General features: G+C 43.0%; 1 protein-coding gene across 3 annotated transcripts in view; it reads left to right on the forward strand.

Annotated features, from left to right (window-relative positions):
* Positions 1-3,386: 3,386 nt before the first annotated feature.
* ADPRHL1 (ADP-ribosylhydrolase like 1) overlaps positions 3,387-26,861 on the forward strand; it is a 49,069-nt gene continuing 25,594 nt past the window's right edge. For 2 of the 3 annotated variants that reach the window (XM_066620389.1, XM_066620390.1), the window contains exons 1-5: positions 3,387-3,832; positions 13,644-13,808; positions 16,781-16,906; positions 19,610-19,750; positions 26,033-26,160. In XM_066620389.1, the coding sequence (XP_066476486.1) occupies positions 3,616-3,832; positions 13,644-13,808; positions 16,781-16,906; positions 19,610-19,750; positions 26,033-26,160 (777 nt within the window). In that variant the 5' untranslated portion in view covers positions 3,387-3,615. The remainder of the gene's footprint in view (positions 3,833-13,643; positions 13,809-16,780; positions 16,907-19,609; positions 19,751-26,032; positions 26,161-26,861) is intronic. The other variant, XM_066620391.1, reaches the window with a different exon arrangement.

Raw genomic sequence — 26,861 nt, forward strand, 5'->3', positions numbered from 1 at the left:
TCAAAGGGCCTTGATTGTTCTATATGTGACCTCTGGATACTGAGAGTTCTTTTTTTTTTTTAATGCAGTGTTGTGTCATTTATAAAATATTTTCCAACCTTCAGTTTGATGCATTTGTTTAAAAGGAGTAATAAAAATGAAAATATACTTACAACTTCATGAGATGAATTGTACAGATTGGAGTGAGAGCAAGTTACCCAAGGCCAACTCTTCAAGGCAAATCCCAGTCACTTAACAGTGGTGTCAGTTGGAATTATTTGGTACATACATGTGACTGTGGCTCAACTAGATAATACATCAGTGGTTGTATTATGGTTCAGCCTAGCAATGAAAATATCGTTATCCATGCAAATTGCATTTAATTGGCACCACCAAGTGTGGTTTGAATGCTAAATTCTCTGAAAAACACCCATGTACACAAATTGCACCGCATATGCAATGCTGCCACTTGTCCCTGCACACCCCCCAAACCTCCAAAGCTGAGGGGAACTCTGCTCTCCTTGCCTCCAGAGGCTTTTCTGAGCCTTGCAGAGAGACTCACAGTCGCACACTACCTCTACAAGGCTCAGAAAAGCCTCCGGAGGTGAGGAGAGCACAGCTTCCCCTAGCCTTCAGAAGCTTTGTTTAGTACCAAGCCTCACTTGATGACAAGGGTGTCAGTCTGCATCCCTGTTGCTAAATGATGCACAACTATATACTGATTTAATAAAGGTAACTGTAATTCTAGTAGAAATTTGAATATATGGCTATCCCTTTAAACAATTGTTTAATTGTTTAATTTAATTGGTTCTCAAACTTTTGGCACTGGGACCCACTTTTTAGAATGGCAGTCTGTCAGAACCAATCAGAAGTGATGTAATGGCCGGAAGTGACATCATCAGTTTAGGTTTCAAACCTAAGCCGTGATAAGTCAAAGGTCCCATTACCCAGAGCACTCATGCTGTTATTTTGCAAAGCTCAGAAGTGGAGGCATATCTTGGGCAGAGCCTGAGAGGTGCATGCCCCAGGTGCACCCAGACTCCGCCCAGTCACCTCTGGGTTATCCCTGAAGGTAGGCACTGTTGGCTTTGCCGTGCCCCCATCCTGACTTCTGGGAAGGCTCCCACCCTTTCCAGAAGCCAGCACAAGGCATGTGAAGCCCCGCACTTGGGAAGGAGCCAGCACAGTGATGTCATGATATTGTGACGTCACTGCCCTGGGTACTGGGGCAAAGCATTATGCCTCTGCTCAGAATTCAAACATTCCAGCACGGAAGTAACAGCAGAACACAGACCCAGATCCGTCTCCAACCACATAACCCTCCCCTCTTTCCAGCATCCCATCTTACTGCCTATTCAGAGCAAAGCAGCATGCCTCTCTCCCACTGGGAGCCCACCCTGCTCAGCAGCTCTAAACTGTATTTTCAACTGTGTTCTTTTTTTCCAATGGCAGCTGAGCTAGGTGCTACATGACCCACCTGGTGGGTCCTGACCCACAGAGAAACGCTGGTAAATTTGATAAAACTGCTTTGTCTTTTGTTCTGATTACTGGAGGAAATTTAAAGCAGGAAGTGCTCTGTTGAAAGGCTTCCTCTTTTAAATGTGCAGAAATATTGATGTACCATTAACTAGTTTGGTCTATTACTGCATTAAGAAATTTATTACTGATTCAGATCTCTATCCCATGTTTCCACTGGATACACATATATCAAAAGAAATATCAAGCTACTAAAAAACAGAAGCCTGCAATGACAAGACAAAATAAAAATTCAACATTCAGAACCTTGAGAGAGTAGAAGCTTCTAAATGCCTTAGGTCTGTTTAAAAGAAAAAAAAAACAGACCTTCTGTACACACACTTTATGGTGTCAAATTCATTATACTATAATTCACACATATACTGTAATGCCCACATATATTGTGTATGGTGTTCTCAGAAGCACGTGCTTGACTCAGTTAATTAACAAATTAGACCAAGAGCTCAAAATGATGGCTATACACTATACACTGCTGACATAATTGAAAGCCATCCACCAGCATGAGTGCTGCCATGGTTCCACATATCTCTTCAATGGCTTCCATAGATGTTTAAGTATTACAGGTTTTTAAAAATGAAGTATGTATAAATTAGAGCTTCTTAAAATTGTGTACATTTTTTTAGACATCCTGTGTATATATGTATATGCACACATTCAGAGGTGTGGTTGACAAGTGATTGACAGAGGTGTGATTGACAAGGGAGGGACCAGTGCATTCTGGGCTAGTCAGTGCCCATTTTGTGCCTATTAGATCAACATTGTCTCTAATAGCACTGTCTCCAATTTGGACTTTCAAGGTATGTATCCCTGCATTATCCCAAGGTATTGCTGTAACCCACATTTTGAAATCCAATGAACAAATGATTAAAGGTGGCCTTTCAGCAATGAGTGGCACTTTTTGTTAATTTGTAAGTTACCCTATAAAATGTCTTTCCAGCATGGTTCTGGAAGAGGATAACTTCTTTCAGATGTTGCCCATGTCAAGTTATGTAGGGCGCAATCCTAACCAACTTTCCAGCACTGGCATAGCTGTGCCAGTGCAGCATGTGCTGCATCCAGCAGTTGGGGGGGGGCAGTCATGTACGCCTCCTCAAGGTAAGGCAAAGTTTGTTCCCTTACCTTGAAGTTGCATTGCCCTTATGCTAGAAAATTGGTTAGGATTGTGGCCTAAATGAACAAATAATTAAGTTTGAGTGGTTAAGTGTGAGAAAATGTAAAAATAATCTAGATGGCATAATTGCTCAAGTGTTAATCTTGCCAAAGATTTTTAACAAGGAGGGAGGACCCAGGATCATGATGGAAATTGGAAACCAGAGCTAAACATCCTCCGGGAATGTCTAGTTGCCCCGAATGACCCATCTGTGTCCAATAATGCAGGAGCACAGAAGAAGAAACTGTTTGGATACTTCTGCCTGCTGCATATTGGTTCACTTCAACAAACCTTTGTGCTTGTCTTGCAAGGTAGACAAGTCCAAGGCTAGCCCAATTTGTTTAGAAATTGGAAAAGTAGAAATTTTCCTCTATGGTTTTTTTTAATTTTTATTTTTTTAATGTGTTGAGCTTCTCTCCAACTTCTAATTAGTCTGGAAGGTCCCTCAAAGAAATCAATACTTCTCTGCATCTCTGTGTTTTTCTCCGTTTCCTCCAAAGAGCAACAGAGTTTTCAGCAATACAAAAATCAGAGAAAAACATGCTCATTTGCACAGCCTTAAAAATAAACCTGATTAGAGCATGTGTTTGCCTAGGTGTAGAGTTACGTAAATTGGATAGCCAAAATATTTCTTGGCTTGCTTTGTCCTACATTGTGGGAGGGCTTTTTATTTTTGCTACTTGCCTGTGCTAGTGTGTTGCACACTGGGTGCGCTTGCAACTTAAAATAAGTTAGAAAATACTTTGACTAAGAATTTTTATCCCTCCATTGGATATCGGACAAGTGGTGACATCTGCCAAGCCAGAAAAGGAATGGCTTGCCTTATACAGAGAACTTGGCAGTGACACAATGGCTCTGATATAAAGTGTTGCTTGACCTGAGCCTGAAGGAAAAGGAACAAAGAAACATCAAGAGACTGAAGAGAAACTGAAAAAAGCATCACTCAACTTATGATGGATAAATTCAAGGCTGCGTTCTTGCTGGCAGGAGTGGGGGATGCCCTGGGTTATCGAAATTTCACCCGGGAAAACAATGCTTTAGGTGCAAAGATCCAAGAGGAACTAAAGGAAATTGGAGGACTTGAGAATCTGGTGCTGTCCTCTGACAAATGGCCAGTGAGTGACAATACCCTTATGCATATGGCCACAGCTGAAGCTCTCATCACAGGTAGGAAACATGGAAGACTGAGTCTCTGCACAGAACTGGGGAGGGCTGGAGAACAGCTGTAACTGTGATTGCTGGCAGCAAGCTTGTAGGGATGTGAAGACTCTATCATGCTTCTGTCAGTGGTCAATGTTATAAGACTTGCTTTTGCTTTTTAGATTAATAACAGTAGACTGCAATCCTGTACATACCAGAGAGTAAGTCCCATAGGACTTCTGGGGATTGCATTGCAAGTGTGGTAGCTAACAATATAAACTGAACCAAGTAATCCTTGCTTCATATTTCACTTCTGCCGTGAACACACAAGATGGACTTGGGCACATTACTTCTCTCAGTTCTGCAGTAGAGGGAAGATGATACTGGTCTACCTTGCAGGGTTGTTAATAAGCATTACAGGGTGGGTATCCCCTATCCAAAGTGCTTGGAACCAGAAGCATTTTGGATATCAGATTTTTCCATATTTTGGAATACTTGCATATACTTAATGAGAGATCTTGGAGACGGGACCCAAGTCTAAACACAAAATTCATTTGTTTCATATACCCCTTATGTTCATAGCCTGAAGGTAGTTTTGTACAATATTTTTTAATAATTTTGTGCATGAAACACAGTTTGTGATTTTATTTCTTTAGGCAAAATTTTTCTTTTAAGTCATGTTGGCAAAAATGTTCCTTATTTTTGAATATTCTGTATTTCAAAATTCTGGATAAGGATAACCTGTACAGTGGATAACCTGTACTAAAATAACGTACATGGAACACTTTGAACCTCAAAATATGCTCCTTGTTTTTGTTTAAATACAATTGCCATTAACAGTGACCTACTTATAAGGTGGCCTACTTATTCTCTTGTTGGTTAAATATAGTGTTTCATTACTAAATATACAAATGCACACAATGAATATTCTCTTACACTGAGTAAACTGGTGTAGACTTGAACTAAAAGTGAATGGGGAAACCACACAACAACAACAACAAAGTAATTATCAGAGTTGCCAGTTTTTGTCTGGTATACAAGCAATTGCCCATCATGTTTGACAAAACTTTTTTGTATAAGAAGTGCATCTGAAAGTGTCAGTCATTTTCCTTTTAATGCAATTGTATTTTACAGCCATATTTGTGCAATATTTATTTCACTTATTTTGCTAAACCACTTTGTGAACTCTGTTGGAAAGTAGAATATAAAGGTTGTTAATAATAATTTATGATGGATACATGATGGCACTGAAGACAAATGCTGAAAACATCTCTACTGACGACATGCATATTCCCAAACAGTTGCACTTCTCTCTTGTTCTTGATTTTTTTTCTAAAATCAGAAACATCAAAGTCAATAGATTTCACTTACATTCCACTCTTATCTGACTGTTGCAGAGATGTTCTAAATTTAGCTGCCAGAGAACTGTTGAAGAGAATCTTGGATATTTCATGTCTAGCTACTGGTTAGCCAATGAAGTCAGTGGGAGCTAATACCCTAAAGATAATGGCAAGACGTCAACCTATCAAGGGAAAGGATGACTAACATACTTCTGAATATAGTTGGTGATTAAATGCACATCACGTGTTTCCTGCCTCTTGACCTCTGCAGGAGCATAAAAGTTATCTGCAAGCCTTATCAAGCTCGTTTGCAACCATTTTTAGGTAAACTAGCTGTAGAATAGCAAGGTCTGTATTCTTCTGTCTATGGTATATAGAGCAATTCAGCTCTTATTTCAAAGCCTCATTCTTGAACTACTGTCGGGATTTCATCAATAGTATTTACAAGCATCTGCTATTTAACGTATGCGGATGTATGATCTTCCAGTTCTAGATAAATATGCCATGATAAAAATGCATCTTTAAATTAGCCAAGCCCATACAGAACTTAATTAAAAAAACAGTTATGTGGATAAAATGTACCTGAGCCCAGAAGGGGGAGGGGGGAAAAGGTGAAATCATGATTTGTGACCATCAAGATGGCTCTAAACAACAGATAATTTGCCATCTAAATATAGCATCTCATCCCATCTAAATGCCTTTGTACTTAGTTCTTTTGTACTTTGCTAATATTTATGTTGCCTACCAAAGTGAAAAGCAGGCAATTAGTGATGCCATAGCCAAAAAACATTCAAAAATCAGACTGGACTAATAAAAATGCAGAGTGGCTCTTTAGTTTCCACTCCACCCTTTGCCTGGCAGTGCAATCCTATTTATATCTTCTCAGAAGTAAGCCCTGTTGAGTTCAATAGAACTTGCTCACAGATGTGTGTGTGGGATTGCAGCCTAAGGAAGGAATGTGTGTGTGTGTGGAGGGGGGGGGGGATTGCAGCATGGAATTCTCTATCCTTGGAGCAAATGGATAAGGTTTGTCCATATGTATTGACTTACAGCCCAATCCTATCTAAATTCCCCCATGGTGATGAAGCAGTGCCGGCACAGGCTACTCTGCATCCCACAGGGGAATTTTGGCTGCTGCAGTTCTCAAGAAAGGGGACATTTGTCCCCTTGCCCTGGGGTAAGCCACAGCAGCCACAATGGGTCAACTCAGACCTGCATCAGCAATATTGCTGGTGCAAGTCTGTGTTGATCCATGTATGTGGATCAGACCTGGGAAGGGAAGGACACAGCCAATTCCACCCCTTCCCTTTCTTTCTTGCCCTCTTGATGATTGTTATAACCACACTGTTTCCATGTTACAATTGGTAAATTAAAATTGAAGGATGGTGGCTTTTGTCTAGGTCATCAAGAGACTCTATTGCTGTCACTAGCCATATTTGTATTAGCTCCCAATGGGGTTGACAAACCTCCAGGGTTGGACTGGAATCTCCAGGTATCAGCATCAATCTCCAAGTGACTACTGAAAAGCAGTTCTGGAGATTTTAACACAGCCTCCAGGAATATCCTAATATTACATCATATTGGGCACAAAAGATCTCCAGGAATAGTGTCAGTCAAAGTTGGCACACTTGCTCCCAGCCAAGAGCCAGCTGCAAGCCTGTGACAATCTGTTCTTTTTACAATCAGGCATAAACCCCTGACACTCATTAGCAGGATGCCAGCAGAAAGCCATTGTCCAGGTTCATAATAGTTTGTGTTGCCATCCATGCAGTAGGGTGGACAATATGAAGGATGAAACCATTCTGAAAGATGCAACATTACAGTGAGGATGTTTCATGGAGGAATACTGTCTTGAAAAGTCTGAAGACAGGTTGTAGTGAGACCCAGGAGAATTAAGGATCATTGACCCATCTCTTTTATTGTATCTGATCCTTGGTCCATCCCCTTGCAGTGTTGCTGCTACCAAGTGGCTCTAAGAAAAGTTCCTGTAGACATTACAGGAGGGTGCATTTCTTCTTTTTGCCCTAATTGCCCATGGTTTACAATCATGCTTGGTAAAAGGGAGTGGGGAATTGCAGGAGAAAGCAAGCTGAAACTACACAGTGCATTAAGTTCATATTTTGACCCATTGTTAAAAACTTACATTGCAGCTGGAGAGGACAGGATCAAGATGGGTAGTGTGATAGGAAAAGGTTAAATGCTCCACACCTCCTCCTCTCCCACACTTCATGGTTCTGCTAATAGCAGGCGAGGGGCCTTATTGTTGGGACCATGGCAGGGAAGTTCAGAAACTTGTAGAGGTTTCCTCATACTGAGGTCCCACTGAAAATGCCTCTTTCACCAAGCTATTCACACCAAGCACTCACTGAGCAGATAGTAGCTCACTTTTGTTAGAACCATGGAAACTGTGGGGGAGGAGGAGGTGTTATTTTGGCCTGTGTGTGCTTAGCTTAAACCATTTTTGCCCAATGTTGCATATACGCAACAGGGGCCAAACGTGTACACCTGTGGGCTGGGCAGAAATGGGTTAAGTATCAGCTGCGGGAACATAATCAGGGCTGAAAAAAGTACACATGGGGAGGAAATACTCAATATTTTTTCCCTTGTAAACTGGAGCCAACAAAACTGCTGGCCCTAAGCAGCCAATTGCTCAATGGGAATTAGCCTCCTGGGGCTATGTAATGTGCTGGCCCTTTAAGATTCTGACTGGATTTGTTAAGGCTGTGTTTAACACAATGTGTAGCTGGGTGCTCAAGCTACAACAGTCCTGTGTACTTAACAAAACTAGCTAAAAGAATTGATCCTGATTTTTCTATCAGCCTGGTGACAAGCATTAATGTGAATACAGCATAGAAGGAACAAAATAAAGTTCTGGGGGAAACACAGGGTTTCCAAGCTCACATTTCCCTTGACTACTAATACAGGAGCTCAGTGACCATTTGCAGGAGGAAAATGTCAAGTGGGAGGGTGCTGCTTAATCCTTCGCCCACCCATCCATTGTCCTTTGAAAATGCCCTGCAAGGTTGTCTTTAAACTTGTTTTTTCCTATCCATGCTCCAAAAGTGGATGTAAGCTCAGTCAGCTGAAAAATGTTCATGAGTCTGTGTGTGTAGCACATGAGATTCCAACTGAAAGAGCTCCTGGATAGGCAGTGCTGGCCCAACCATGAAACCAAGTGAAGCAGTTGCCTCAGGCAGCAGATTGATGAAGGGGGCGTACCCATTTCTGCCTGCCTACTCCAATGCTCCTCCTCCTACTACTTCCTGAACTGGAAAAGAAAGAGGGGGACAGAGAGGAAGAGGAAATGTGGAGGGAGGAGAGTGCTGAGCTAGGACACTGGACAGGAGCAGAGGATGGCACATCATCAGATGTGGGGGCAGAACTTGACATGCCACCACAGAGGGTCTTGGGCCAGCATCTGTGAATAGGGTTCATTTTGTGGTAGTTTTTCAGATTATTGAGCCCTCATAGAATTTAAGGGGTGTTTTTGGTAGCTTTGAAATTTTAGCCTCAATCCACATCCAGGATCTTGTGGCTTAACTATTGTTAACTATTGACAACTGACAATTGACAGCACATGCTCCAGATTTACATTCCTTCTATAGCGTCTTCATCAGTTAGAATCTTTCATTATATTCTGGAGGAGTTCATAGCTGTTCTTAAAGGCACACGATCAAATCAGGCTGCATTGGGATGGGATGGATGTATCAGTCACTAGGACTAGCAACATTTCCTGCTGGACCCACTCTGAGAAAGACATTTTGTTGAAATATGTGGGAAAGCCTATTTGCACCAACACATTTCTTTATCAGGCAGCTTGCCTCTCTTTCTTCATCTCGGTTAAAAAAAAATGTAGCAGATGCAGCATTTTCTGGTGTGGAGATACAATTTGGGAGATTCCAAATCTAATGTGTCTATGGGCACAAACCTAACCAGGTCTACTCAGAAGTAAGTCTTATTTTGTTCAATGGGGCTTACTCTCAGGAAAGTGTGGTTAGGATTGCAGCCGCTCAGGTGGTTATTAAAGTCAAAGACAGACCAGTACAATCAACATTTCTGTTGATTATAGGTAATGCAATAACATTCCATAATGGATGGGCTACCTCAGAGCATAATGGACAGTTGGCTACCTCAGAACATGAGGTGAGAGACACACGAAGTTTCTCTTCTTCTTCCCAATTTCAATCCTTTGCACTTGGAATAAGATAAATTAAAGATCTCATTCTCAATTGTTTACATAAAGCTGCCTTACATTGATCCAGTCTGAGGCTAAGAGGCAAAGAAGGTAGGCCCATAGCCAGGGAGACAGACCAGGGTCAGACTGCACTTGCTCCCATTGTTGAAGGGATTGTCACTCCCGAATTGGCCTTTTCAGCCACACTAGACGATGTTCCAAAACCACCTTTCAGAGCGCAATACCATAGTCTCTCAAGACTGAAGGTTGCCAACAGATTGATCCATCTACCTCAGTATTGTCAGCAATTTTCAGCATTTTTCATCTCATGGCACACTGACAAGGCGCTAAATTGTCAAGGCACACCATCAGTTTTTTGACAATTCACAAGGCACACCCATTGACAGCAGGGGCTCACATCCCCCAGTGACCCTACTAACAAATGACCCTCCCCCAAACTCTCACAGCACACCTGCAGACCATCCGTGGCACAGTAGTTGAAAATGGCTGGTATAGATTATTTTCAGCAGCAGACTTCATGTGAAGTGGCCCTCAGCAGGCCAGCCCAACCACAGGGTTGACTGAAACATTTCAGGAAGCAGACTTATTGAGAGGAGGTACCCACCTCCATCCACCCACTCTTCCCCACTGCTTCTCCTTCTGCTCCCTGTATTGGAAAGAGAAGAGGGGATGGAGTGGAAGAGGAAGTGGGGAGGGGACAGGCTAATGTGAATCAGCTGGTTTGGGGCCAATCCAAACACATTTTCATTATTTTTCACAGTGGACAAATACTCAAAGGAAGGGGCTGTAGTGTATGTAGAATGTCTCTGGTTCAATCCCTGGCATTTCCAGGTGGGTCTGGAAACCTGAAGAGCTGCTACCAGAGTGTACCAAACAGCACAAAGTATATCCCTTTTTCTCCCCATAGATTGGGGTGCCCAAACCCCGGCCCTGGGGCCACTTGTGGCCCTCAAGGACTCCCAGTATGGCCCCCAGTCTCCAATAAGCCTCTGGCCATCCGGAGATTTGCTGGAGCCCACACTGGCCAGACGCAATTGCTCTCAGTGTGAGGGCAAGTGTTTGATCTCTTGCATGAGCTGTGGGATGAGGACTCCCTCCACTGCTTGCTGTTTCACATCTGTGATGCAGTAGCGGCAGCAAAGGAAAGGCTAGCCTTGCTTTGTGCAAGGCCTTTTAAAGGCTTTGAGCTATTGCAAGATCTTCATTCATTCATATAAGTTCATCTTTAACATATTCATTTATGTGAACTTATGTAAATTTATTCAAATTTTAAATGCAAATTAATTTTCTTTTCCCCGGCCCCCGACATAGTGTCAGAGTGATGATGTGACCCTCCTGCCAAAAAGTTTGGACACCCCTGCCATAGACCATCCAACATTGAAGGAGAAGAAAGAGAAGGAGGGCAGGCAAAGGTGTCATAGATTGCTCAGCTTCACCTTTCAATAGTTCTATGAGCAGGCTTTTTTTGTTGTTTTGTTTTCATTTCTTTAAAGGGGGAGTTTAAAGTGTTTACTGTTGCTTTTTTCAAAATTGCTGTAGGCTGTCTTAGGGGCCAAGGTCAAAAAGTGGAATAGAAATTGATTGATAGAGTGACAGTAATGAGTTAGATCAGGGGTGTCAAATATAAGGCCTGAGGGTCGAATGCAGCTCCTAAAAGCAATTTATCTGGCCCCCAATACAATTGGGTGTTCCCAATTTGATAATTGGGCTCTTTCATATCTTGAAAACATAAACAAGATTTGCACATTTTCTCTACTTTCATTTGCAGCCAATGAGTTTCTATATGAGAACAAAGTGGTTACAGGTCCAGCCTATTTATACACGGATTTTTTTTACATGGATTTGACTCAACATGAATGGCCCCTGCAAATGAGAAGGAATGTGCTGATCCCTGGAGAAGGGGAAAAATGCATCCCTTTAAAATCAGTTTAAAAAACTGAACAGTCCTTTAACAATAGCCTCCTGAATGAGAGAGAGAGGGCAGCTGGCTGACAATCCATCAGTCCTTCTCTCTCCAGGTGACCCCTCCCTTCCCCCTGAGCAAGTGAAAGAAAGGTGATCACTTTGCATTGGTGAAGGGAGGGGTTGAGTGAAGAGCTTGGAGGAGGGCTGATTGATGGATTGTCTTCTTAATGACTCTTATCTTACATCACAAAGGTCAGCAAGGCTGTTTTTAAATCACTGGAGCAAAGAAACTTTGTTTTTTAAATTGATTTGCTATAGTGCATTTTTTTGCCATCCACATGAGTGCTTGGAATGGAACCCACTTGAATAATGAGGCTCAACCTGTATTTCTATCATATGCTTAATGATGTCACTTCAGGCCCTCAGCAGGCACCATGAATGTTAACTTTGGCCCTCTGTATGAAATGAGTTTGATATCCCTGAGCTACAGGGACCAAAGAGATGACTCAGGATAAGACAGCTTCATAAAATAATCCATTTTCTGCCTGGCCCACAGGTGTGGGACATTTGGTCCCTGTTTTGTATATGCAACTTTGTGCAGAAATGGTTTTTTTAATATATAAATTTGATCTCATATTGGAGCCAATAAAATGGAACTAGTGAGAACCCACGCATTTCCAGCAGTACCCTGACTGCCAGAAACACCAACTAAATAGCAGAATGATTCCAAGAGTTAGTTGTGAATGGCTTTCACTACATTACAAAGCAACTGTGACTTTACTATATGGCTAAGAGCTTTACTGGATGTAGTCTGGCATTCAAGAAAATGGCTATAGTTTAACAAGAGTGATCAACATGAATGTTAAATTTATTGATACATACTGGATGATGTGTGGTTTTTGCTGAAACAAGACTACCATGGGCTCTGAGAGAAATTTTATCAAGGGGTACAATGTTTCTTTTGGGCCCCTCTTGGGGATACAAGGTTTCTCTTAGACTCCTTCCCTTCTCCATTGGATCATAATTTCATTGATCATTGGATCCTTATTTCTACAAATAGCAATACACAGTATAAAACTATGTAGGCTTACACAAAATGTGAATGCCAGTCTTCACACAAGCAATTTCTGAGATCCAAGGAAATTTCTAGTTCCCCTCCTTTAGCCCCCTTTTTGACCCCAAGGGCCAGGCAAGATGTACCCCCTGCAAGGTCTCTCATAGGCCTTGGTGTGATTTGAAAATGTAAGATTCCATGACATTTTTGGGACCCCTCCTTTGGCTCTTGGGCCCCCTTTTTAATGCTGGGCCCAGGGAAGGAGATTGGGTCCTGCACCCCCTTTCGTGGGCCCTGTAGACAATGATTGTGCCTCAGGAAACAAATCTCTTAATCAAGTACAGCTCTGGTATCAGAAGTTCCTTTCACAAGTGAAAGGAATGTTGTACTCACACAAGAGGTCCTTCCACAAGGGGAAGAAATCCTTGAATGAACAAAATGCTCCTTCCATTTGGGGGGGGGGGAGGAGTTTCCAAAAACAGAACTGTGTCCACATGATCTTAGGATACAACCCATTTGTTTTGTATAACCTGTTTGCCTACAAAATGCCTGCACATACTTACCTACATCTACAAGTTGGGGGAAGGAAATGCTGACTGACAAAGCACAAAATGCAGTGAACAGATTTCTTCAGGGAAAAACTAGCAAGCACTGGAGGATGAAGGCTTGGAATACTAAGGAGACCAAGACGTACTGAGCAAAGAGGCAAGGTGAAATGTTCATCATCTTAATTCCTTTCAGAGGAAAGGTACATGAAGAGAGGCAAAAGAGTCCCTGATGATACAGATTTCCTGTGAAGGCAGATCAGGCCGAGAAGGAATTTAGGATTCAGCAGGCACCACTGCCACTGAACCTGGCCCTTCTTGGGCCCAGTTTGCCCTCCTCCCCATTCCTATCTCCTTCCCATTCTGCCCACCCCTTCCCCTTTCCACCTCTTCCTGCCTCCCTCCAACCTTCTACATGGCTTACCTGCAGCAGCAGACATCCCTGGTGTGTTGTTTCATAGACCTGGAGGCTCACCACTTCCGGCATTGGCCAGACCATGATCTCCAGCGCCATCAAATTTGCAACACCTGGAAAGTGTGTTACACCATTGCAATGCATGTTCCGGTGGCATCACCACCAGGATCAGGCCATAGCAGTGCAAGCCTATGCAGGTGTACTCAGAAGTAAGTCCACTGAGTTCAGTGGACCTTACACCCAAATAAATGCGCATAGGATTGCAGCCTAATCCATGTTAAGTGTCCTTAAATGAAAAAAGCAGTTGCTTGGGTGAGCTTTTTCCACCTAATCTAACATTCCCTGCTACTTTCCCCTGATTGTGTGATTCTTTTTTCTGAACAGATTACTGGTGTTTGGAAGATCTGTATCGGGAACTTGTAAAACGTTATGTTGATGCTATTGACAAGCTTCCCGGGAGACGATCAGACCCTGCCACTATTGATGGTTGTTCACAACTGAAACCAGATAACTATCTTCTAGCCTGGCACACACCATTTAATGAGAAAGGTAGGAATTTTTTTCCTAAATAGAAACTCTCCTACATTAAAATTTAAGTGAAAAAGAATTATGAAAAGATAAACAGGAATATGTTGGATCAAATGTCAGTCTTTTCCAGTGCTGGCTAAACAATTCTTAACTAATTATAAAATTGTTCTTATCTATATTCCACAATTTCAAAATTCAGTGTTTGAATGGCATCAATTTTTGCATTTAGAAGCTAAACAGTTTTCTTCCTTTTTTCTGTGTTGATCCTGACCAATGTTAAGATGTTCTTAATTAGTTTTAAGTAATGGTTCATTATACATTAAGTCCCCAGGATGTGTACTGGTTCCATTCTGGAGGTTTGTCCAGATGTTGGAACATACGTAGGTCAAAACAGCAAGCTCTTGCTGGCCCAGAGCTTTTGTGCCTGTGCCAAAACACAGGGTGGTTTGCTCCTGTGTGAAAGAGCTGACTCAGCTATCCGTAACTTGGACATCCATATCTCAGACGTCCATAATTCAGGCACCCAGTGTAAAGTCGTTCACGTCGCCCTGAAGAAGTACTAAAGAAGTACCAACTTACCTCTATGGTTACAGCTTCTTATATTGTTAATTAGTTTGCTTACTTCTGATTATAATGCCTATGGTTTAACTCATGCCCTCCCAACAAATATAGAATTAGTCTTTTGATTCCTTGACACTATAAAGTTGCAGAGGTTAATGTGGAAGACCATTTTTCACCCCACCCTGCACAAATGAACAGCATGATTTTTCCCTGTGTCAGCACTCTGGCCGCGCTGGAAAGGATCATGAGTGCCGCATAGTTCTGCAACAATTCCACATTTTTCTGGAGATGTAATGTATTGGCAGGAATTATTCTGGCTGGGCTCTGCATTTTTTTCTCAGTCAACTCTACCCAGCTTTATGTCTATTTATATAATCTTTGTTCTTGGCATGATACCCCTGGTCCAGTTTTTTCTTGTCCTGGAATTTTGTTTTTATTTTCAGGAATACAATCGGTCATGATGCATGTAAGTGCTTAGTGGACATGCAGTCAGTGTGAAGGGCTCTATTGAAATCAAGTTGCTGAGCCTGCAAAACTAGATCCTTCTGAAAGATACTTCTTTCAGTGTACGTCCCAAAGCAGAACTCTGTTGTAGGTACTTATCTGGAGGTACTGCAGGTATACATCATGCTATTTTACATCATTTTATTTCTGATGTATGCAGCACAAAACTCCTATAAGGAGTAAAGACAAAACCAGTTTCCAGTCTTTAGCACTGTTTGTTTAGAAGAGCTGTTGTAGCACTTCTTCATTAAGTAATGGCACAGCCTCATGATGGGCGGTGCAAAATTCTATTCCAGCCTTGTGTTTATGTGACACTATATCACTGTGCTTTGCAACCTCTCAACACTAGCATCATATGTTGATGCCACATCATAGTTTAAACACTGCAATGTAATACTATGATTATTTTTGTCTCTGGACAGTCAACCCTGTTTGACAGAACAGCTTCCCTCCCTCTGTTGGGCTCCTCATGACAGCCACTGAAAAGGAAAGACAGAGAAACCAGCAAATTCAGCCCACTTACTCCCTGTTGTACTCTACCTGGTCTATGCTATGCACCTCATAGTGCTCCAGGTGGGCCTGTTACAGGCCCTCCATCTTCCCTTCATACATAGCCTGAGCACAACTCTAAGAAGGTGTTTGATGGAAGATACCTACATTGCCAAAAGCCAAGTACCATATTTACAAGATTTCATAAGCAGTTAGGAGTGCTAATTCACCTCTGTTCATCTCAAGGCACATGTTGCAACAGGCATAACCCAGTCAAACTGATGACTTGGATTCAGTTGATTTCAAAGGGAGCATTAGACATATGTTTAAGGGCCCAATCCTGCAGACTATAGAATGCAGTGCTGCTGATAGAGTGCACACTGCATGCTATGGTTGGGAGGTGACCAGATGCCCTAGAAGAGGTAAATAAAAACCACGTTACTTACCACTCTGTAGGCTGCATAGCCATCAGTGGGTCTCTTCAGACATACGCCAGCTCTTTAGCTGGTGTAAGTCCAAGGAAACTCTTGGGGACAGGCCCAAGCCAGGAAAGGGAGATAGGATATGGTGCTTGCTGCTGCCGCCACCAAGATCCACCCCTTCTGGCCCACTGCCATCCCTGTTCCCTTCCCTGAACTGCTCACAAATGACCCCCTCTGTCATCTTATCTGCCTAGTGTGTGTGGGAGCTGCTGCAATGCACATGGGGCCTCTGGCTGTTTGTGCCCTCTGCCCTGAAGCACATGACATCAGTGCAACTTTTACAGTGCCATAGCGGCACATACAGCAGCGGACTGGAAGTTTTGCCATTATAAGTGCCTATAGCAGCCATTTTCAACCATGGTGCCATGGCACACTGGTGTGCCGCAAATGGTTCCCAGGTGTGCCGCAAGAATTTGGGAGGAGGGTCATTTATTACAGGTCCATTAAGGGATGTGAGCCCCCACTGGCAGCATGGTGTGCCTTGTCTATTGTCAAAATGTCAGAATGCCAGATGCAAGGGAGGGCACCAGGATGAGGTCTCTTGTTATCTGGTGTGCTCCCTGGGGCATTTGGTGGGCCACTGTGAGATACAGGAAGCTAGACTAGAAGGGCCTATGGCCTGATCCAGTGGAGCTGTTCTTATGTTCTTAAAAATCTGATGGTGTGCATTGACAATTTTAGTACCTTGCCAGTGTGCCCTGAGATGAAGAAGGTTGACAATCACTGGCCTATAGGATTGGACCACCCCTCTCCCATTGCAATTTAAAAATGTGGTTGTATGTTTATATTATTATTATTGTAGTTATTGTTATAATAACAGTATTATCATTATTATTATCCAAATGTATGTCATTCACAGAAAATGATCATTCATTCTATTTGGATCACTTACTCTGCAATTTTTTTTTTCATACTTTATCCTTTCTAAAATAATCTGCATTAAATTTACTGGTGTAGGTTCAGGATTTGGAGCCGCTACCAAAGCCATGTGCTTAGGAATGAAGTACTACAAGCCTGAAAGGCTGGAAACTCTCATTGAAGTGAGCATTGAAGTTGGACGAATGACACACAATCATCCTACGGGTAATGTCCAGAGAAATGCATTCATTTGGTCATCATGTATAAAGCTTTACATTCAGCAAACAGTCCAAAGACAGACGCACTAATGTGAATAATGGCTATTTTAATAACCTTTTTCCCAGCTGGGCTCCATACTGGTTTGTATGACAACTAACCAAGAAAAACAGCCTAGGAGAGCATTTGTATGCAAGGACCTTATTTTTATCCAGAGGGAGCTGACAATCCAATATATGGTCTAATATGAAACTAAAGAAACATCAGACAACACACACACACTCCGCTCAGCAAACATAAATGATGTTAACAGGTGTGCAGCCCAGTCTCTGCCATAATGTTTGTGGAGAAATTTGTTCCACTTATTTTAAAGTCATTTCTGCCCAACGTTGCATATACGCAACAGTGACCAAATGTGTACACCTGTTGGTTGGGCAAAAATGGGTTAATAGGACTTACTCCCAAATAAGTGAGAATGGGCTGCTTCCTACCCTACTCAGCACAACTGTGCCTGAAACCTGCATGAGGTACTGGTACTGGATCATGAGGAGAAGAGAAAGCGAAGCAAGGCGTGGAAGGAATGCAGTCCTGGAGGTCTTGCCTTCCTCCCTCCCCCCACACAATGATCTCATGATTGCTGACCTTTCTCCTCCACGCAAATCAACAGAGCAGTAAGGAGTCCTCGCTCCAAAGAACCACTGATGAGAAGCCTTATCTGGAGCCGCCCTTGTCATTCTATGCCTTTATCTGCCACCACAGCGGAAGAGCCCTTAAGGAACCACTGTGCAAAGAGCTTAGGCAGCAGCTGATGTACCCACAGTCAGAACTGAAATATTATCTTAGTTCAGCCTTGTGGTGTAACATGCAGGAGCTAGTCATGATATCTTACTCCATAGTCACCCCACCACAAACACTATAACAACAACAAAAAGTCAACTCTAAATTTCTTCATTGGGGAGTTTTACTCTTGGAGTGGGCTGCAACAGTTTTAAAACAAATGTATAAAAACAAAATGTAAAAATATCTCAAATAAACATAAAAAATATATTGGACTGCCAGTCTATGCAAGCTGCAAGCTATGCAGAAGTAAGTCCCACCATGTTCAGTGTGACTTACTCACAAGTAAATGTGCATAGGATTTTAGTCTAGCCGGGCAAGTCTATGGGCCATTTGTGACAGCAGATCTATTGATCCACTGTTGTAAGTGGTCCTGCGACAATGTCCAGGTGACTTATGCCAGTAAAATAGCTGGTGTGTGTATAGTCCCAGGAAAGTGTGTATAGGATTGCAGCCTAAAATCTTACCCTCTAAATAGCAAAGTAATTGTAATATGTAATAAGTTTATAATTCATCTGGGCTTGAATTTTCAATAATTATTGAGACAGTTATGGGCAGTTGGTGTTGCATGGCTTGCCTAGTTTGCTGCTCTATTAATCCTAGCAATGCATAACAGATTAGTTACAAACACTGTATCACAGGTTTTTGTTTTACAATTTAGGGATGTACTATTATTGGATCATTTAGCTTAAACATTACATGAAGGAACTAGATGAATACTAGGATTGTCACTGCTTTTGCAGTTAATTAACTGGACTCAGATAAATAGATCACAGTCAAGATGGCCACCTTAATTTTCTTACTGGCCCTGCTTGTGAGCAACCTGACTCACAGAAATGAAGCAGGTGACATTTTTCCTGGAACAGGTAGTTTATTGGACAGGTTTGTACAATAACACAGGCCAACACACATTTTGCTTCTGTAAATGTTACACCAATTCCTGGGTATATTTGGGGTGCTGATTCCAAAAATGGCATCCGTTTTGCCCTATCACATCTAGTTTTGGAGATACGGCATAGTTTCATTAGTGAATGGTTCAAGCAGCTTCCTCATGAGGAAGCCCACACCATGGCTTCCTCATGAGGAAGCTGCTTGAACTATTCACTAATGAAACTATGCTATATCTCCAGAACTAGACATGATAGGGCAAAACGGATGCCATTTTTGGAATCGCACCCCAAATTCATATCAAACCACCATAAAGTTTGGGAAAAACTTTTCTGACCCTCAGTTTTGTAGGCCTGTGATAATTGGGCACAATCCACAGGAACATTTTCCTTGCGCAAAGCATCCAAATTAATGGACACTACATAAGATGTTTCTTTTGTATTCTTTCTGGAATAGGAAGGGAGGATAAAAATTTCGTAAAGAACTAATGTCACCAAATAGCCCATCTCAAGAACTATCACAGATCTGCACAAGAGCAACCTGTGATCTCAGGGGTAATACACATTCCATTTTTATTTAACTGACACCATCTAGCAAAAATTGGGTTACTCTCGTCTATTCAATGACCCATTACTGCAGCTGGCAGAAATTTGGTCTTCCAGGCTCAAGCCCAACATTCCAATGAATGACTTGGAATACATTGTCCTCACACTGGTTATACAATTCAAGGCTGATGTCTTTTTAGAAAGCGATGATGAGTTAGAATGTCACATTAAATGACTCTCATCTTAATTTTGTTTGTCTGAGGTTTAAACATCTGTTCTATTAGTTCAACAAGAGACAGCCTTGCCTGAAATGTACACACAGTGAATTTCTTGAAGTTCAATAAATTTTATTCTGCACCTGTAAACTGATTTTACTCATTTTCTGTGCTCTTTGGTGAAATGTGATCCCCATAGCGATAATTACCCAATATGCTAATTTCAGGGTTTTTGGGATCGCTCTGCACAGCTCTGTTTGTTTCGTATGCAATTCAAGGAAAGCCTCTGGTACAGTGGGGAAGAGAAATGATGAAAATTGTCCCAATGGCGGAAGAATACTGCAAAAAGACTATTCGGCACATGGCAGGTATGATTGATTGAATGAACATTTTATGTAATTATATCCTGCCTTCCCATCTGAGAGCCTCAAGGCAGTTTCACAATAGAAAATCTGGAAGCAATCAATTAGAAAATATTAACAATCTAAAACAGCTACAAGAGAAAATTTGAAACAGCAAAACAACTGTATATGATTTTAACAGAGTGTTTTAACTGTTCGCTTTAAAATGAGTAGCTGGGCAGCTGTATGGGCCTCCCTAGGTTTAGCATTCTACAGTCTAGATCAGGGGTGCCCAGACCCCAGCCCTGGGGCCACTAGCGGCCCTTGAGGCCTCTCAATGCAATCCTCAGGGAGCCCCCAGTCTCCAACGAGCCTCTGGCCCTCTGGAGATTTGTTGGAGCTTATGCTGGCCCGACACAACTGCTCTCAGCATGAGGGGGACTGTTTGACCTCTTGTGTGAGTTGTGGGATGAGGGTTCCCTCCACTGCTTGGTGCTTCGCATCTGTGATGCAGTAGCGGCAGCAAAGGCCAACCTTGCTTTGTGCAAGGCCTTTTATAGGCCTTGAGTTATTGCAAGACCTTCATTCATTCATATAAGTTCATCTTTAATACATTCATTTATGTAAACTTATGTAAATTTATTCAAATTTGAAATGTAAATTAATTCTCCCCCCCCCCCCCGGCCCCAGACACAGTGTCAGAGAGACGATGTGGCCCTCCTGCCAAAAACTTTGGAAACTTTGGACACCCCTGGTTTAGATCTTTGTTTCTGAACCAGTGGTACTTGTACTTGCACATGCCCCATTGGCACAGCTGTGTCAGTGCTGGAAAGTTGGTTAGGATTTGGGCCAAAGAGAAACATTCAGTGCAGTCATTTTGACTTACTTGCTTCCTTTCCCATCATAAGAACAAAAGAAGAACCCCACACTGGGACATGCTAAAGACCCTTGTAGTCCAGCATCCTGTTTTGCACAGTGGCCCAGCAGCTGCATTTGGTGACTCCAATGTTGTCTTTTTCATCTACTGGGTATTTTTGTGAGCCTAGATTGGTATACACCACCCAGACTTCTTCTAGGTCAGGGTATATCTATAGACTCCATTCAAAAAACACTTACTGGGGCCGTGGCGTGTGAACATATAATGGGCTGCTGAAAGGCACTTTGTTCTTTCAGAGGAGTTCTTCAACTTTTAGCTAAACTTTTTTTTTTAGACTAGACCAGGTGCAGGATTAATGTGTATAGGTCTGTCCTTGACAGAAGGATGCTGTCACTCTACCAGTATGATGCCACCACTGGGTGAAATATGTGAGCCCCTTGAAGCATGCACTTGTAACACTGTCATTGTGAGATGTGGTGCTATTTTAGAAAAGGGAAAGAACATTAAAAAAAACAAAACAGGAAACCTGAAACAGGAGTCAGCCCCCTTTCTCAAGTCAACTATTCTATTGAATACTTCACTATGTAAAAAAAAATGTTTACAGACTCACTTGTAAAGTGTGGCACAAGTATTCATTTTACTATGAGTACTGTGGCCAGGAAGCATTGTATTGGCAACCTTCAGTCTCGAAAGACTATGGTATCGCGCTCTGAAAGGTGGTTCTGGCACAGCGTCTAGTGTGGCTGAAAAGGCCAATCCGGGAGTGACAATCCCTTCCACACCGAGAGCAAGTGCAGTCTGTCCCTGGTCTGTCTCCCTGGCTATGGGCCTTCCTTCTTTGCCTCTTAGCCTCAGACTGTTGGCAAAGTGTCTCTTCAAACTGGGAAAGGCCATGCTGCACAGCCTGCCTCCAAGCGGGCCGCTCAGAGACCAGGGTTTCCCACTTGTTGAGGTCCATCCCTAAGGCCTTCAGATCCCTCTTGCAGATGTCCTTGTATCGCAGCTGTGGTCTACCTGTAGGGCGCTTTCCTTGCACGAGTTCTCCATAGAGGAGATCCTTTGGGATCCGGCCATCATCCATTCTCACGACATGACCAAGCCAACGCAGGCGTCTCTGTTTCAGCAGTGAATACATGCTAGGGATTCCAGCACGTTCCAGGACTGTGTTGTTTGGAACTTTGTCCTGCCAGGTGATGCCGAGGATGCGTCGGAGGCAGCGCATGTGGAAAGTGCTCAGTTTCCTCTCCTGTTGTGAGCAAAGAGTCCATGACTCGCTGCAGTACAGAAGTGTACTCAGGACGCAAGCTCTGTAGACCTGGATCTTGGTATGTTCCGTCAGCTTCTTGTTGGACCAGACTCTCTTTGTGAGTCTGGAAAACGTGGTAGCTGCTTTACCGATGCGCTTGTTTAGCTTGGTATCGAGAGAATGAGTGTCGGAGATCGTTGAGCCAAGGTACACAAAGTCATGGACAACCTCCAGTTCATGCTCAGAGATTGTAATGCAGGGAGGTGAGTCCACATCCTGAACCATGACCTGTGTTTTCTTCAGGCTGATTGTCAGTCCAAAATCTTGGCAGGCCTTGCTAAAACGATCCATGAGCTGCTGGAGATCTTTGGCAGAGTGGGTAGTGACAGCTGCATCGTCGGCAAAGAGGAAGTCACGCAGACATTTCAGCTGGACTTTGGATTTTGCTCTCAGTCTGGAGAGGTTGAAGAGCTTTCCGTCTGATCTGGTCCGGAGATAGATGCCTTCTGTTGCAGTTCCAAAGGCCTGCTTCAGCAGGACAGCGAAGAAAATCCCAAACAAGGTTGGTGCAAGAACACAGCCCTGCTTCACTCCGCTTCGGATGTCAAAAGGGTCTGATGTGGAGCCATCGAAGACAACAGTGCCCTTCATGTCCTTGTGGAAAGATCTGATGATGCTGAGGAGCCTGGGTGGACATCCAATCTTGGGGAGAATCTTGAAGAGGCCGTCTCTGCTGACCAGGTCGAAAGCCTTTGTGAGATCTATGAAGGCTATAAAGAGTGGCTGTCGTTGTTCCCTGCATTTCTCCTGCAGTTGTCTAAGGGAGAATACCATATCAGTGGTGGACCTGTTGGCTCGGAATCCACACTGCGATTCTGGATAGACGCTCTCTGCAAGTACCTGGAGCCTCTTTAGTACAACTCGGGCAAACAGCTTTCCTACAACGCTAAGGAGAGAGATGCCGCGGTAGTTGTTGCAGTCACCCCTGTCACCTTTGTTCTTGTACAGCGTGATGATGTTTGCATCCCTCATGTCTTGAGGTACTCCACCTTCTCTCCAGCAGAGACAGAGGATTTCATGCAGCTCAGTGACGATGATCTCTTTGCAGCATTTTAGGACTTCAGCAGGGATGCTGTCTTTTCCAGGTGCCTTGCCAAAGGCAAGGGAGTCCAGGGCCACGTGAAGTTCTTCTAGGGTTGGTTCACTGTCAAGCTCTTCCAGCACAGGCAGGCACTCAATGTTGTTCAGTGCTTCTTCGGTGACTACATTTTCTCTGGAATATAGCGCAGAGTAGTGCTGCACCCAGCGTTCCATCTGCTGCGCCCGATCCTGGATGACCTCGCCTGTGGCAGACTTCAGAGGGGCAATTTTCTTCTGTGTTGGACCTAGGGCCTGCTTGATACCATCATACATCCCCTTGATGTTGCCCGTGTCAGCTGCTATCTGTATCTCGGAACAGAGCTGGAGCCAGTAGTCGTTAGCACATCTCCTGGCAGTCTGTTGGACTTTGCTGCGAGCAGTTCGGAGGACCTGCAGGTTGCGCTCACTGGGACAGGCCTTGTATGCTGCTTGAGCTCTCCTCTTTTCCTCAATGACTGGTGTCAACTCCTCAGAGTGGGCTTCAAACCAGTCTGCCGCCTTGTTGGTCTTCTTGCCGAATATGGACAAGGCGGTGTTGTAAACGGTATTATTGAAATGTTCCCATCTGTTGGATGCGTTTGCGTTGGCCGGGCCTGGAAGAGATTCCTCAAGCGCTTGTGCAAATTCCTCCACTTTTCTCTGATCCCGGGTCTTGCTGGTATCAATGCGAGGTCTTCCTTCCTTTTTCGTGTGATACAGTCGCTTTGTTTGCAGTTTCACTCTGCTGCACACCAGGGAGTGGTCAGTGTCGCAGGCAGCACCATGATAACTGCGTGTGATCTTGATGCTGGGAAGGCTGGAGCGTCTGGTGAGGATCAGGTCGAGCTGGTGCCAGTGCTTTGATCTTGGATGTCTCCAAGAGACTCTATGTTGGGGCTTTGTGTTGAAGAACGTGTTGCTGACACAGAGACCGTGATGACAGCAAAACTCTAGCAGGCGTTGGCCATTTTCGTTCATCCTCCCAATGCCAAACTGACCTAAGCAAGTGGGCCATGAACTGTTATCAGCACCAACTCTAGCATTGAAATCGCCGAGGATGAACAATGGCTCTTTTACAGGGATTTTCTTGACAGTGGTGGCCAGGTCATCATAGAATTTGTCTTTGGCTTCTGCTGGAGACGACAGAGTCGGTGCATAAGCACTGATGAGAGTGATAGGTCCTGCTGATGACTGGAGCTGCAGGGACAAAATTCTTTCACTTCCCACAGTAGGTGGGATGATGGATTTCAGCAGGGTATTTCTGACCGCAAAGCCAACGCCATGTTCCCTGGTTTCGTTTGGTGGTTTTCCCTGCCAGAAAAATGAGAAATTTCTCTCCTTGACAGATCCGGAATCTGGCAGCCTAGTCTCTTGAAGGGCGACGATGTCCATCTGCAGTCTGCTCAGCTCCATGTCGATGACAGCTGTTTTGCGTGCGTCGTCTATTTCTTGCAGGTCATCAGAGAAGCCAGGTGTCATTGTCCTAACGTTCCAGGTGCCCAGCTTTAGGGCAGTAGTTTTCTGTTGAACTATGTTGAACTAAGCATATGAACATGTATTTGTGCATCAACTTCCTGGCTCGTATATTTGTGGCAAAATAAACTAGAGCTGTGCATTTGCTTTTCTAAAAAATGAAACCCAAACCAAATGGAGCTATTTCCATACATTATAGAGGCAAACTAATGAGATACTATAATTAGTGAAACACACATATTTTATTTCGGCTTCTTCAAGGAAGATCGGTAAATTTGTTGCTTACCATACACCGCATGGCAAATTTATATTTCAAAGCTGTTATTCTCAAATCTGCAATTGTCAAGATACTGAATATGGTGGCAACAGAAGTATTTGTCGAAGAGAATAAAAGGATAAATCGCTCTTGTGCTCACCAATTCCCCCCCCCCCCACAAATGTACTTCCTTAAAGTTGTTTTTCTCCCCATTTTGCTTACTTGCAGTTTTTTGAGTCCCACTAGGGAAAATATTGAAAGCAGCTTGAAGGAAGGTATTTGAAGGGAAGAATATGCAGGTGAGGGAATAGTTAAGAACTCACTGATAACTCTCCTTCAAACACCACAGGTTATGTTAATAGATTGTAATGGCTAGACTTCTCCTGTATGTTTCCAAACAGTGCAATTCAGGATATAGCATTAGATTGCTCCAGAGCTTGTTTTGAGAGCACGTGATGTAGCTAACTTCACTCTTGGTCTGGTCAGTGCCTGGATGGGTACCTGCCTGGAAATTCCATGGGTGCCACCTGCCTTGGAAGAAAGGCAAGATAATAAATAAAAAGAACACCACTTCTTCCAAAATGTGGCTTGTACCAACAACCCAGTTCTCCACATTACAGTTTTAACAGCCTAATCCTAACCAACTTTCCAATGCTGATGTAGCCCCAATTCAGTCCCAAGGTAAGGGAATAAATGTTCTCTTACTTTGAGGAGGTCTCTGTGACTGCCCTCCTCCAACCCACCCCCACCACAGAATACAGTGCACACCCCATTCACACAGCTGCATTGGCACTGAAAAGTTGTTTGGGATTGATCTGTTAAGTCAAGGGAGTGCTTCCACATACCATTCACTTGTCCACAACAGCTATGTATAGAATGTTTATGCCTGTGTTTACATCGTAGATAGTAGAGTGATAGTCAATCACGTCTGAATTCACAGCATAAGTACTTTTCTTGAAATTATTATGCTTTGATGTTTTAGGCACTGCAGTTACTTTCAACAGAACCCCCAGTCTTTGAATCATACATTGGAAATGACCTTGAGATTTAAAGAAAATTCTGAGTAAATAGTGTGATCAGGGCCAAAACTTTATCTTATTTGTTCCTTCTTTGCTTATTTTTTTTTTCCTGCTGGGAATTTAAATTATGCATTGATCACTGCAGGTTCATTGGGTTCCTAAATATTACCTTGATATTATGTGTACTGATAAGATGACCATACTGGAAATGACAATGTTTGCTGAGGCATACTCTCTTCTTTTTTTAAAAGTTATTCAAGTGCCACCAGAGAAGCTTCTGAAAGTTAAATGTACCATCATTGTTTTGTTTTGCATTCAGAATATCAGGAGCACTGGTTTTACTTTGAAGCAAAATGGCAATTTTATTTGGAGGAGAGGGAAATCACTGAAGACAATCAAAACAAACCTCTTTTTCCTGACAATTATGATGCAGAGGAAAGAGAAAAGGTAAACTCTCAAGCAAAAGCTCTGAAATACATACGGAAAACAGTGCGTATTGATAGTTGTCTGTCTGAAAGTGGACACACTGAAGTTGTGGAACTGTGTAATCCCATAGGAGAATGTCTCACTTATATCTCACTGTGTGTGTGTGTTTTCAATTAACTAACATCCAAATTTAAATCTACTCTTTTGCAGAGAAAAAATTACAACCTGGCTAACAATAATTGCTGTCAGTAACAGTAGACTGAGTGGCCTAAGTCTCTGAGCCAAATAGATCAATGCTGGATTTAGAGGTATGATGGGCCTAGCTTAAGCCATATTCTGAGGTTGTTAGAATTTGCTAGATTTGGGGAAAAGGGTAAGAACCTCAAGGTGAGCAGAGAGTAAGCCATCAGTCAAGTTAAGGCCAGAGGAAGATGGTGTTGTCTTAGGTATTAGAAAGGTTACCTGCCAGGAATGCCATCTAATATCACTGGAGACCACTGGATGCTCAGATTCGCAAGATCATCTCAGATACTGAGACTGAAAGGCAGGCCCCAGAGCTGAGGGTTTACAGGGCCAGGCTAAGCTGCATTTTCACCTGACAGGGTGCTGAATCAGGTGTAATGTTCTGATATGACAGTGCCTGAAACTCCATCAGCAGATATGCTATCTCTGGTTCTAGATCCACAACGCTTTAAAGGAGGTGCACATTTCTCTGACCCATA

Source organism: Tiliqua scincoides, chromosome 3 (assembly GCF_035046505.1).
Source record: "Tiliqua scincoides isolate rTilSci1 chromosome 3, rTilSci1.hap2, whole genome shotgun sequence".
Classification (NCBI taxonomy): Eukaryota; Metazoa; Chordata; class Lepidosauria; order Squamata; family Scincidae; genus Tiliqua; species Tiliqua scincoides.